This window comes from Caretta caretta, chromosome 23 (genome assembly GCF_965140235.1).
Source record: "Caretta caretta isolate rCarCar2 chromosome 23, rCarCar1.hap1, whole genome shotgun sequence".
NCBI classification, from domain to species: domain Eukaryota; kingdom Metazoa; phylum Chordata; order Testudines; family Cheloniidae; genus Caretta; species Caretta caretta.
This window is the reverse complement of record NC_134228.1, coordinates 393610-405983: the sequence shown is the minus strand read 5'-3', so window position 1 is coordinate 405983 and position 12374 is coordinate 393610. Positions and strand designations below refer to the sequence as shown.

General features: G+C 47.8%; 1 protein-coding gene across 1 annotated transcript; it reads left to right on the top strand.

Annotated features, from left to right (window-relative positions):
- The first annotated feature begins 1454 nt into the window (after positions 1-1454).
- LOC142069898 (uncharacterized) lies at positions 1455-3324 on the top strand. Its single transcript, XM_075122653.1, has 2 exons — positions 1455-2214; positions 2804-3324. The coding sequence occupies exons 1-2, from the start codon at positions 1629-1631 to the stop codon at positions 3322-3324; spliced, it is 1107 nt and encodes a 368-aa protein (XP_074978754.1). The 5' UTR covers positions 1455-1628.
- Positions 3325-12374: the final 9050 nt, after the last annotated feature.

Here is a 12374-nt window from a genome sequence, read left to right as displayed (position 1 = left end):
TAGGTGCAAGGTGGGTGCCTCATCATGAAGCAAAGTACCATAAAATAACTCCCAGAAATATTTTTCCCCACAAGTCCAGATTCTTGCACCTCCCCCACACTGAGCTCCACAATCTTCTATTCAAGAAAGGCCCAGTTTAGCATATACTTGGATGGCATGGGGAAAGGACTTAGAAGTCCTGGGTTTTATAGTGCCTAGCACAACAGGGCCAGTTACTTGGACTTCTACGTACTATGGAAGTACAAATAATAATGAACATGAGCTCTCAGGGTGACTCAATGGGTAAGAAGGCTAATTCAATCCTTGGATGTACACACAGGGTATATTGAGAAGGAATAGGGAGGTGGTATTTTCTCTACATGCAACAATGGGGACACCACTACTGGGATACTGGATACAATTTTCAAAAGAGACTTTGTCTAAGACTTCTAAGGCACTTCTAAAAACGTTACCCACTTCTGGTGTCCACATTTTTTAAAGGATGTTGAAAAACTGGAGATGGTTTAGAGAAATAGGAACAAGTCTTGAAAAACTTGCCTTACAGTGAGAGAAGCCTAAGAAGCTCAATGGCATTAGCTTATTAAAGAGAAGGTTAAGAGGCGATTTGACCACAGTCTACAAGCAGCTACTAGGCAGAAGATGTCCGATAACAGAGGGCTCTTAAATCAGGAAAAAAAGGCACACATTTTTAACCGTTAGGATAATTAGTCGTCTGAAGCCAGGAGGAGTTTATATCCTTCCAGACCTTTTCAAAATCCTTACTAACGTAATTCCAGCAATTCCTATTTTCCATATACTTTTTTTTGTTTGGGGACTTTTGAAGCTTTGGGCCACATACGATGAAGTGAGCTGTAGCTCACGAAAGCTTATGCTCAAATAAATTTGTTAGTCTCTAAGGTGCCTCAAGTCCTCCTTTTCTTTTTACTGATATATTGTGGCTATGAGTTCCAGAGACCAATGGTGCTAATTGCTGGAAAAAAAGCATTTCCTTTTAGCAGTTTGCAAGCCCTGTGGCCTGAAGCAGATGAGAGACAGGAAGTAACTGAGTGAGCTGTTAGCTGGAGAGTAAGGAGATTTGACTGAGGGAGGAAGAACCCCATTTACATATTAACTGCAAATGGTTTGGAGACATTGGGGTATAATTTGGCTAAATTTTGTACTCAGCCCATATTTTAGAGATTACCCTGTTGGGAACCACCTGGGCAAAGCCTTGAGAATGACTGGGTAGCGGGGTTTCCCTGATGAAGACTGCTGTTTGCCAAGGATGGGTAAGCCCTGGTCTACACTAGGACTCTAGGTCGAATTTAGCAGCGTTAAATCGATGTAAACCTGCACCAGTCCACACAATGAAGCCCTTTATTTCGACTTAAAGGGTTCTTAAAATAGATTTCCTTACTCCACCCCTGACAAGTGGATTAGCGCTTAAATCGACGTTGCCGGCTCGAATTTGGGGTACTGTGGACACAATTCGATGGTATTGGCCTCCGGGAGCTATCCCAGAGTGCTCCATTATGACCGCTCTGGACAGCACTCTCAACTCAGATGCACTGGCCAGGTAGACAGGAAAAGAACCGCGAACTTTTGAATCTCATTTCCTGTTTGGCCAGTGTGGCAAGCTGCAGGTGACCATGCAGAGCTCATCAGCACAGGTGACCATGATGGAGTCCCAGAATCGCAAAAGAGCTCCAGCATGGACCGAACGGGAGGTACGGGATCTGATCGCTGTTTGGGGAGAGGAATCCGTGCTATCAGAACTCCGTTCCAGTTTTCGAAATGCCAAAACCTTTGTCAAAATCTCCCAGGGCATGAAGGACAGAGGCCATAACAGGGACCCGAAGCAGTGCCGCGTGAAACTGAAGGAGCTGAGGCAAGCCTACCAGAAAACCAGAGAGGCGAACAGCCCATCTGGGTCAGAGCCCCAAACATGCCGCTTCTATGATGAGCTGCATGCCATTTTAGGGGGTTCAGCCACCACTACCCCAGCCGTGTTGTTTGACTCCTTCAATGGAGATGGAGGCAATACGGAAGCAGGTTTTGGGGACGAAGAAGATGAGGAGGAGGAGGAGGAGGTTGTAGATAGCTCACAGCAAGCAAGCGGAGAAACCGCTTTTCCTGACAGCCAGGAACTGTTTCTCACCCTAGACCTGGAGCCAGTACCCCCCGAACCCACCCAAGGCTGCCTCCTGGACCCAGCAGGCGGAGAAGGGACCTCTGGTGAGTGTACCTTTTAAAATACTATACATGGTTTAAAAGCAAGCATGTGAAAGGATTACTTTGCCCTGGTATTTGCGGTTCTCCTAGATGTAGTCCTAAAGCCTTTGCAAAAGGTTTCTGGGGAGGGCAGCCTTATTGCGTCCTTCATGGTAGGACACTTTACCACTCCAGGCCAGTAACACGTACTCGGGAATCATTGTAGAACAAAGCATTGCAGTGTATGTTTGCTGGCATTCAAACAACATCCGTTCTTTATCTCTCTGTGTTATCCTCAGGAGAGTGAGATATAATTCATGGTCACCTGGTTGAAATAGAGTGCTTTTCTTCAGGGGACACTCAGAGGAGCCCATTCCTGCTGGGCTGTTTGCCTGTGGCTAAACAGAAATGTTCCCCGCTGTTAGCCACAGGGAGGGGGGAAGGTTGAGGGGGTAGTCACGCGGTGGGAGGAGGCAAAATGCGACCTTGTAACGAAAGCACATATGCTATGTATGTAATGTTAACAGCAAGGTTTACCCTGAAAGAGTGTAGCCACTGTTTTATAAAATGTGTCTTTTTAAATACCGCTGTCCCTTTTTTTTTCCTCCACCAGCTGCATGTGTTTCAATGATCACAGGATCTTCTCCTTCCCAGAGGCTAGTGAAGTTTAGAAAGAAAAAAAAACGCACTCGCGATGAAATGTTCTCCGAGCTCATGCTGTCCTCCCACACTGACAGAGCACAGACGAATGCGTGGAGGCAAATAATGTCAGAGTGCAGGAAAGCACAAAATGACCGGGAGGAGAGGTGGCGGGCTGAAGAGAGTAAGTGGCGGGCTGAAGACAGGGCTGAAGCTCAAATGTGGCGGCAGCGTGATGAGAGGAGGCAGGATTCAATGCTGAGGCTGCTGCAGGACCAAACCAGTATGCTCCAGTGTATGGTTGAGCTGCAGCAAAGGCAGCTGGAGCACAGACTACCACTGCAGCCCCTCTGTAACCAACCGCCCTCCTCCCCAAGTTCCATAGCCTCCACACCCAGACGCCAAAGAACGCGGTGGGGGGGCCTCCGGCCAACCAGCCACTCCACGACAGAGGATTGCCCAAAAAAAAGAAGGCTGTCATTCAATAAATTTTAAAGTTGTAAACTTTTAAAGTGCTGTGCTTAAAGTGCTGTGTGGCATTTTCCTTCCCTCCTCCACCACCCCTCCTGGGCTACCTTGGTAGTCATCCCCCTATTTGTGTGATGAATGAATAAAGAATGCATGAATGTGAAGCAACAATGACTTTATTGCCTCTGCAAGCGGTGATTGAAGGGAGGAGGGGCGGGTGGTTAGCTTACAGGGAAGTAGAGTGAACCAAGGGGCGGGGGGTTTCATCAAGGAGAAACAAAGAGAACTTTCACACCGTAGCCTGGCCAGTCATGAAACTGGTTTTCAAAGCTTCTCTGATGCGTACCGCGCCCTCCTGTGCTCTAACCGCCCTGGTGTCTGGCTGCGCGTAACCAGCAGCCAGGCGATTTGCCTCAACCTCCCACCCCGCCATAAACGTCTCCCCCTTACTCTCACAGATATTGTGGAGCACACAGCAAGCAGTAATAACAGTGGGAATATTGGTTTCGCTGAGGTCTAAGCGAGTCAGTAAACTGCGCCAGCGCGCCTTTAAACGTCCAAATGCACATTCTACCACCATTCTGCACTTGCTCAGCCTGTAGTTGAACAGCTCCTGACTACTGTCCAGGCTGCCTGTGTACGGCTTCATGAGCCATGGCATTAAGGGGTAGGCTGGGTCCCCAAGGATACATATAGGCATTTCAACATCCCCAACAGTTATTTTCTGGTCTGGGAATAAAGTCCCTTCCTGCAGCTTTTGAAACAGACCAGAGTTCCTGAAGATGCGAGCATCATGCACCTTTCCCGGCCATCCCACGTTGATGTTGGTGAAACGTCCCTTGTGATCCACCAGAGCTTGCATCACTATCGAAAAGTACCCCTTGCGGTTTATGTACTCGGTGGCTTGGTGCTCCGGTGCCAAGATAGGGATATGGGTTCCGTCTATGGCCCCACCACAGTTAGGGAATCCCATTGCAGCAAAGCCATCCACTATGACCTGCACATTTCCCAGGGTCACTACCCTTGATATCAGCAAATCTTTGATTGCGTGGGCTACTTGCATCACAGCAGCCCCCACAGTAGATTTGCCCACTCCAAATTGATTCCCAACTGACCGGTAGCTGTCTGGCGTTGCAAGTTTCCACAGGGCTATCGCCACTCGCTTCTCAACTGTGAGGGCTGCTCTCATCTTGGTATTCATGCGCCTCAGGGCAGGGGAAAGCAAGTCACAAAGTACCATGAAAGTGCCCTTACGCATGCGAAAGTTTCTCAGCCACTGGGAATCGTCCCAGACCTGCAACACTATGCGGTCCCACCAGTCTGTGCTTGTTTCCCGAGCCCAGAATCGGCGTTCCACAGCATAAACCTGCCCCATTAGCACCATGATGCATGCATTGGCAGGGCCCATGCTTTCAGAGAAATCTGTGTCCATGTCCTGATCACTCACGTGATCGCGCTGACGTCGCCTCCTCGCCCGGTATTGCTTTGCCAGGTTCTGGTGCTGCATATACTGCTGGATAATGCGTGTGGTGTTTAATGTGCTCCTAATTGCCAAAGTGAGCTGAGCGGCCTCCATGCTTGCCTTGGTATGGCGTCCGCACAGAAAAAAGGCGCGGAACGATTGTCTGCCGTTGCTCTGACGGAGGGAGGGGCGACTGACGACACGGCTTACAGGGTTGGCTTCAGGGAGCTAAAATCAACAAAGGGGGTGTCTTTACATCAAGGAGTATTTCAGGCAGGACTTCACGGAGGGTTCCAATAAGAAATGGTGCACCTAAGTTATCGTTCTTATTGGAACAAGGAGGTTAGCCTGGCCTCTGATTGATACATGGCTAGATTTACCTCGCTGCACCTTCTCTGTGAGTGACTGCAGTGTGACCTAGAGGAATGAGTCCTCTAGACAGGGGAGGAGGCAAATGAGTACAAAACAAATCTGGTCTATTTCTTGTTTTGACCCACTCCATCTATCTTTTACATCTTTGGCTGGCAGCAGACGGTGCAGAAGGACTGCATGCCATCCACATCTCATGGCTGCTCGGCAGAAGATGGTACAGTACGACTGCTAGCCATCCTCATCTCTTGCCTGCCTGGCAGAAGATGGTACAATACGACTACTAGCAATCCTCATCTCTTGCCTGCCTGGGAGAAGATGGTACAGTACGACTGCTAGCAGTCCGTATCGCCTGCCCGCTCACCATAAGACGGTTCAATAGGACTGACTGCAGGACTAAAGAGAATGACCTGGTCAAGTCAACATTGGTGAGGCCTCATCTGGAGTCTATTCGACATTGGTGAGGCCTCATCTGGAGTCTATTCGACATTGGTGAGGCCTCATCTGGAGTACTGTGTCCAGTTTTGGGCCCCACACTTCAAGAAGGATGTGGATAAATTGGAGAGAGTCCAGCGAAGGGCAACAAAAATGATTAGGGGTCTGGAACACATGAGTTATGAGGAGAGGCTGAGGGAGCTGGGATTGTTTAGCCTGCAGAAGAGAAGAATGAGGGGGGATTTGATAGCTGCTTTCAACTACCTGAAAGGGGGTTCCAAAGAGGATGGCTCTAGACTGTTCTCAATGGTAGCAGATGACAGAACGAGGAGTAATGGTCTCAAGTTGCAGTGGGGGAGGTTTAGATTGGATATTAGGAAAAACTTTTTCACTAAGAGGGTGGTGAAACACTGGAATGCGTTACCTAGGGAGGTGGTAGAATCTCCTTCCTTAGAGGTTTTTAAGGTCAGGCTTGACAAAGCCCTGGCTGGGATGATTTAACTGGGAATTGGTCCTGCTTCGAGTAGGGGGTTGGACTAGATGACCTTCTGGGGTCCCTTCCAACCCTTATATTCTATGATTCTATGATTCTAAGTCACTCCAAATTTAGTCCCTGCGCCCATGACTGCCCAGGCGCTCCCAGCCGACGTGGCCAGGAGCACCTCGGACACGACGAGGACGACTACCAGTCGTATTGCACCGTCTGCTGCCAGAAGGCAATGGGTTGCTGCTACTGTGTAGCAAGGCCGTACCGTGTCTGCCAGCACCCAGGAGACATAGGGTGACGGTTACCTGAGCGGGCTCCATGCTTGCCGTGGTATGGCGTCTGCACAGGTAACTCAGGAAAAAAGGTGCGAAATGATTGTCTGCCCTTGCTTTCACGGAGGGAGGGAGGGAACGGGGGCCTGACGATACGTACCCAGAACCACCCGCGACAATGTTTTAGCCCCATCAGAGTGCTCCATTGTGACTGCTCTGGACAGCACTCTCAGATGCCTGATTGTTTGCCGTTGCTCTGACGCCGGGAGGGGTGACTGAGGACACAGCTTACAGGGTTGGCTTCAGGGAGCTAAAATCAACAAAGGGGGTGTCTTTACATCAAGGAGTATTTCAGGCAGGACTTCACGGAGGGTTCCAATAAGAAATGGTGCACCTAAGTAATCGTTCTTATTGGAACAAGAAGGTTAGCCTGGCCTCTGATTGATACATGGCTAGATTTACCTCGCTGCACCTTCTCTGTGAGTGACTGCAGTGTGACCTAGAAGAATGAGTCCCCTAGACAGGGGAGGGGGGGAAGCAAATGAGTACAAAACAAATCTGGTCTATTTCTTGTTTTGATCCACTCCATCTATCTTTTACATCTTTGGCTGGCAGCAGACGGTGCAGAAGGACTGCATGCCATCCACATCTCATGGCTGCTCGGCAGAAGATGGTACAGTACGACTGCTAGCAGTCCGTATCGCCTGCCCGCTCACCATAAGACGGTTCAATAGGACTGACTGCAGGACTAAAGAGAATGACCTGGTCAAGTCACTCCAAATTTAGTCCCTGCGCCCATGACTGCCCAGGCGCTCCCAGCCGACGTGGCCAGGAGCACCTCGGACATGACGATGACGGCTACCAGTCGTACTGTACCGTCTGCTACCACAAGGCAAGGGGTTGCTGCTACTGTGTAGCAATGCCGTACCGCGTCTGCCAGCACCCAGGAGACATAGGGTGACGATTACCTGAGCGGGCTCCATGCTTGCCGTGGTATGGCGTCTGCACAGGTAACTCAGGAAAAAAGGCGCGAAACGATTGTCTGCCCTTGCTTTCACGGAGGGAGGGAGGGAACGGGGGCCTGACAATATGTACCCAGAACCACCCGCGACAATGTTTTAGCCCCATCAGGCATTGGGATCTCAACCCAAAATTCCAATAGGCAGCGGAGACTGCGGGAACTGTGGGATAGCTACCCACAGTGCAACGCTCCGGAAGTCGACTCTAGCCTCGGTACTGTGGAAGCGCTCCGCCGAGTTAATGCACTTAATGCACTTAGAGCATTTTCTGTGGGGACACACACACTCGAATATATAAAACCGATTTCTAAAAAACCGACTTCTATAAATTCGACCTTATTCCGTAGTGTAGACATACCCTAAGAGACTCTGGCCAGAATCCTAGTTCAAAGGCAAAGAAATTATGTATTCCTGGATTGGTGTTGGGAATATTTCTCTGGCTGGTATAGACTTTGCTTTATATAGACTTTAGGCCACTGATTCTCTTGTATTTAAAAGAGCTGAACTTGCTTTACGTGGACAGGTCTCAGCAGTGGTTCTAGTCTATGATCAGCTGGGCTTGTTATGCTATTGTCCTGCATCTTATGCAGTCATTTATATGAGTGTCAAATACAACCATTATGATCTGGTAGGAATTCATATCCATTTTGCACTGGTGTAAATAGCTACCAGATGAGATCAATTGTATTACAAGTCCACTTTCTTCTGCTGCACAGAAGGCAAGGACAGCAGAAAAACTAGGCCGATCATCTTTTGTCTAGGACGAAGCAACCCCAACACTCAAGGCACAGTGCAAGCAAATCTACCCATGCTCATGACTTCACCGAGGTTTTAAAGGAAACAGAATTTTTCTCTCTAAACACCAGATGAAAAGGGAATCGCTCTGCCTCAGGCACCAGCCAGTCACACAGAGAGGCACGTCTGGAAAGAAACCAGCACAACAGAGCACAGGTTAAAAAAGATTCAGTTAAAAAAAAAATCAAAATCCTTTTGTTTCTTAACATAGGTAGAAAAGGCCAGTTAATCCCAGCTGTGACCAGTGGATATGCATCTGCACTTAGAAAAGGAGTACTTGTGGCACCTTAGAGACTAACCAATTTATTTGAGCATAAGCTTTCGTGAGCTACAGCTCACTTCATCGGATCACGAAAGCTTATGTTCAAATAAATTGGTTAGTCTCTAAGGTGCCACAAGTACTCCTTTTCTTTTTGCGAATACAGACTAACACAGCTGTTACTCTGAAACCCATCTGCACTTAGTGATTACACATTTCCATTCCCATGCTGGTGTATGTTGTGGAATACCCATAAGGAGAAAGCAGCACTGCTTTCCATATCCTTAGGTCATTGAGATGTGTCTGAGGATGCAGGGTGGAAGATCACCCCTGTGCTGGGAAAATACCATGTTAAAAATAATGAGTCAGACCCCAAAAAGTCATGAGAGACTTTTAAAAACAGAAAGAAAAGGAGTACTTGTGGCACCTTAGAGACTAACCAATTTATTTGAGCATGAGCTTTCATGAGCTACAGCTCACTTCATCGGATGCATACTGTGGAAACTGCAGCAGACTTTATATATACACAGAGAATATGAAACAATACCTCCTCCCACCCCACTGTCCTGCTGGTAATAGCTTATCTAAAGTGATCATCAGGTTGGGCCATTTCCAGCACAAATCCAGGTTTTCTCACCCTCCACCCCCCCACACAAATTCACTCTCCTGCTGGTGATAGCCCATCCAAAGTGACATAGAGTGCTTCCGCCGACATGCACAGGCTGAAATTCTGGAAAAGCAGCATCACTTGCCCATAACCTCAGCCATGCGGAACGCAATGCCATCCACAGCCTCAGAAACAACTCTGACATCATAATCAAAAAGGCTGACAAAGGAGGTGCTGTTGTCATCATGACTAGGTCGGAATATGAACAAGAGGCTGCTCGGCAGCTTTCCAACACGAGTTTCTACAAGCCATTACCCTATGATCCCACTGAGAGTTACCAAAAGCAACTACAGCATTTGCTCAAGAAACTTCCTGAAAAAGCACAAGATCAAATCCGCACAGACACACCCCTGGAACCCCGACCTGGGATATTCTATCTACTACCCAAGATCCATAAACCTGGAAATCCTGGGCGCCTCATCATCTCAGGCATTGGCACCCTGACAGCAGGATTGTCTGGCTATGTAGACTCCCTCCTCAGGCCCTACGCTACCAGCACTCCCAGCTACCTTCGAGACACCACTGACTTCCTGAGGAAACTTCAATCCATCGGTGATCTTCCTGATAACACCATCCTGGCTACTATGGATGTAGAAGCCCTCTATACCAACATTCCACACAAAGATGGACTACAAGCCGTCAAGAACACTATCCCCGATAATGTCACGGCTAACCTGGTGGCTGAACTTTGTGACTTTGTCCTTACCCATAACTATTTCACATTTGGGGACAATGTATACCTTCAGATCAGCGGCACTGCTATGGGTACCCGCATGGCCCCACAGTATGCCAACATTTTTATGGCTGATTTAGAACAACGCTTCCTCAGCTCTCGTCCCCTAAAGCCCCTACTCTACTTGCGCTATATTGATGACATCTTCATCATCTGGACCCATGGAAAAGAAGCCCTTGAGGAATTCCACCATGATTTCAACAATTTCCACCCCACCACCAACCTCAGCCTGGTCCAGTCCACACAAGAGATCCACTTCCTGGACACTACAGTGCTAATAAACAATGGTCACATAAACACCACCCTATACCGGAAACCTACTGACCGCTATTCCTACCTGCATGCCTCCAGCTTTCACCCTGACCACACCACACGATCCATCGTCTACAGCCAAGCTCTGCGATACAACCGCGTTTGCTCCAACCCCTCAGACAGAGACAAACACCTACAAGATCTCTGTCAAGCTTTCTTACAACTACAATACCCACCTGCAGAAGTAAAGAAACAGATTGATAGAGCCAGAAGAGTTCCCAGAAGTTACCTACTACAGGACAGGCCTAACAAAGAAAATAACAGAACGCCACTAGCCGTCACCTTCAGCCCCCAACTAAAACCCCTCCAACGCATTATTAAGGATCTACAACCTATCCTAAAGGATGACCCAGCACTCTCACAAATCTTGGGAGACAGGCCAGTCCTTGCCTACAGACAGCCCCGCAACCTGAAGCAAATACTCACCAACAACCACATACCACACAACAGAACCACTAACCCAGGAACTTATCCTTGCAACAAAGCCCGTTGCCAATTGTGCCCACATATCTATTCAGGGGACACCATCACAGGGCCTAATAACATCAGCCACACTATCAGAGGCTCGTTCACCTGCACATCCACCAATGTGATATATGCCATCATGTGCCAGCAATGCCCCTCTGCCATGTACATTGGTCAAACTGGACAGTCTCTACGTAAAAGAATAAATGGACACAAATCAGATGTCAAGAATTATAACATTCATAAACCAGTCGGAGAACACTTCAATCTCTCTGGTCACGCAATCACAGACATGAAGGTCGCTATCTTAAAACAAAAAAACTTCAAATCCAGACTCCAGCGAGAAACTGCTGAATTGGAATTCATTTGCAAATTGGATACTATTAATTTAGGCTTAAACAGAGACTGGGAGTGGCTAAGTCATTATGCAAGGTAGCCTATTTCCTCTTGTTTTTTCCTACCCCCTCCCCCAGATGTTCTGGTTTAACTTGGATTTAAACTTGGAGAGTGGTCAGTTTGGATGAGCTATTACCAGCAGGAGAGTGAGTTTGTGTGTGTATGGGGGTGGGGGGGGATGTGAGAAAACCTGGATTTGTGCAGGAAATGGCCCAACTTGATTATCATGCACATTGTGTAAAGAGTTGTCACTTTGGATGGTCTATCACCAGCAGGAGAGTGAATTTGTGTGGGGGGGTGGAGGGTGAGAAAACCTGGATTTGTGCTGGAAATGGCCCAACCTGATGATCACTTTAGATAAGCTATTACCAGCAGGACAGTGGGGTGGGAGGAGGTATTGTTTCATATTCTCTGTGTATATATAAAGTCTGCTGCAGTTTCCACAGTATGCATCCGATGAAGTGAGCTGTAGCTCACGATAGCTCATGCTCAAATAAATTGGTTAGTCTCTAAGGTGCCACAAGTACTCCTTTTCTTTTTGCGAATACAGACTAACACGGCTGTTACTCTGAAACCTTTTAAAAACAGATAAATGTTGGGTTTTTTCTATTTGCTTCTGGTGTTGGATACTTTAGGGGTCAAGGTTTCAAGCTATGGGGCCTAGAAACTTGCTGCTTATTTTCTTTTTTAAATAAAAACTGAGATTCTCACCTAATCACAGGATTCCAGGAGCTAAGGCATGAAGAAAAAACAAAGCTTTTTATCTGAGGATTTCTAAGTGCTTTGCAAACATGGATTAATTAAGCCTCACAACCCCCCATTTTATTTTATTAGCAGTAATATTATAGAGGATCCATATAGCTAAGCTCTGTACAAACTCAAAGAGAGACTGTCTTTGCCTCCCCCGTCTACCCTACTATTTTTAGCAGTGTAGTATCCTGCTGCTGGAGTCTTCCCCTGCCACAGTGAAAGGCTCTGGCAGGGGGAGGCACTGGAGAAATGTTCCAGCTGCTCTCTGCTGTCAAGCCTTTCCCTACTGGCTCCCTTGGCCAGAGCCTTTCGCTGACATTGCTATGCACCAGTGTGGACACAGCCTGCTTTTCACTGCAGCATGTTGCTACACCTACCCTACACACTGCCACAAGAGACAAGCAGTGCAGACATAGCCTAAGTGACTTGCCCAAGGTCACAGAAGCCAGTGGCAGAGCAGGGAACAGAATCCAGGATATTTATTGGGGTAGAGAGAGATGGACTATCTAGCCCAGGGTTTAGGGCACTCAGCTGCGATGTAGGAAACCCAGACTGGAGTCTCTATTCCACTGAATATTTAATGATTTATACAAAGTGGAACAGCTCCAGTAGGAGAGACTGAGGAAAACCTACCCCAGAATGGTCGATAGGATGTG

What these genes read in the sequence shown, in the direction of transcription:
- LOC142069898 (XM_075122653.1), top strand. Translation starts at nt 1,629, where the DNA reads ATGCAGAGCTCATCAGCACAGGTGACCATGATGGAGTCCCAGAATCGC. An exon ending in AGGCGGAGAAGGGACCTCTG is followed by an intron (nt 2,215 to 2,803) that starts GTGAGTGTACCT and finishes TTCCTCCACCAG; the next exon opens with CTGCATGTGTTTCAATGATC.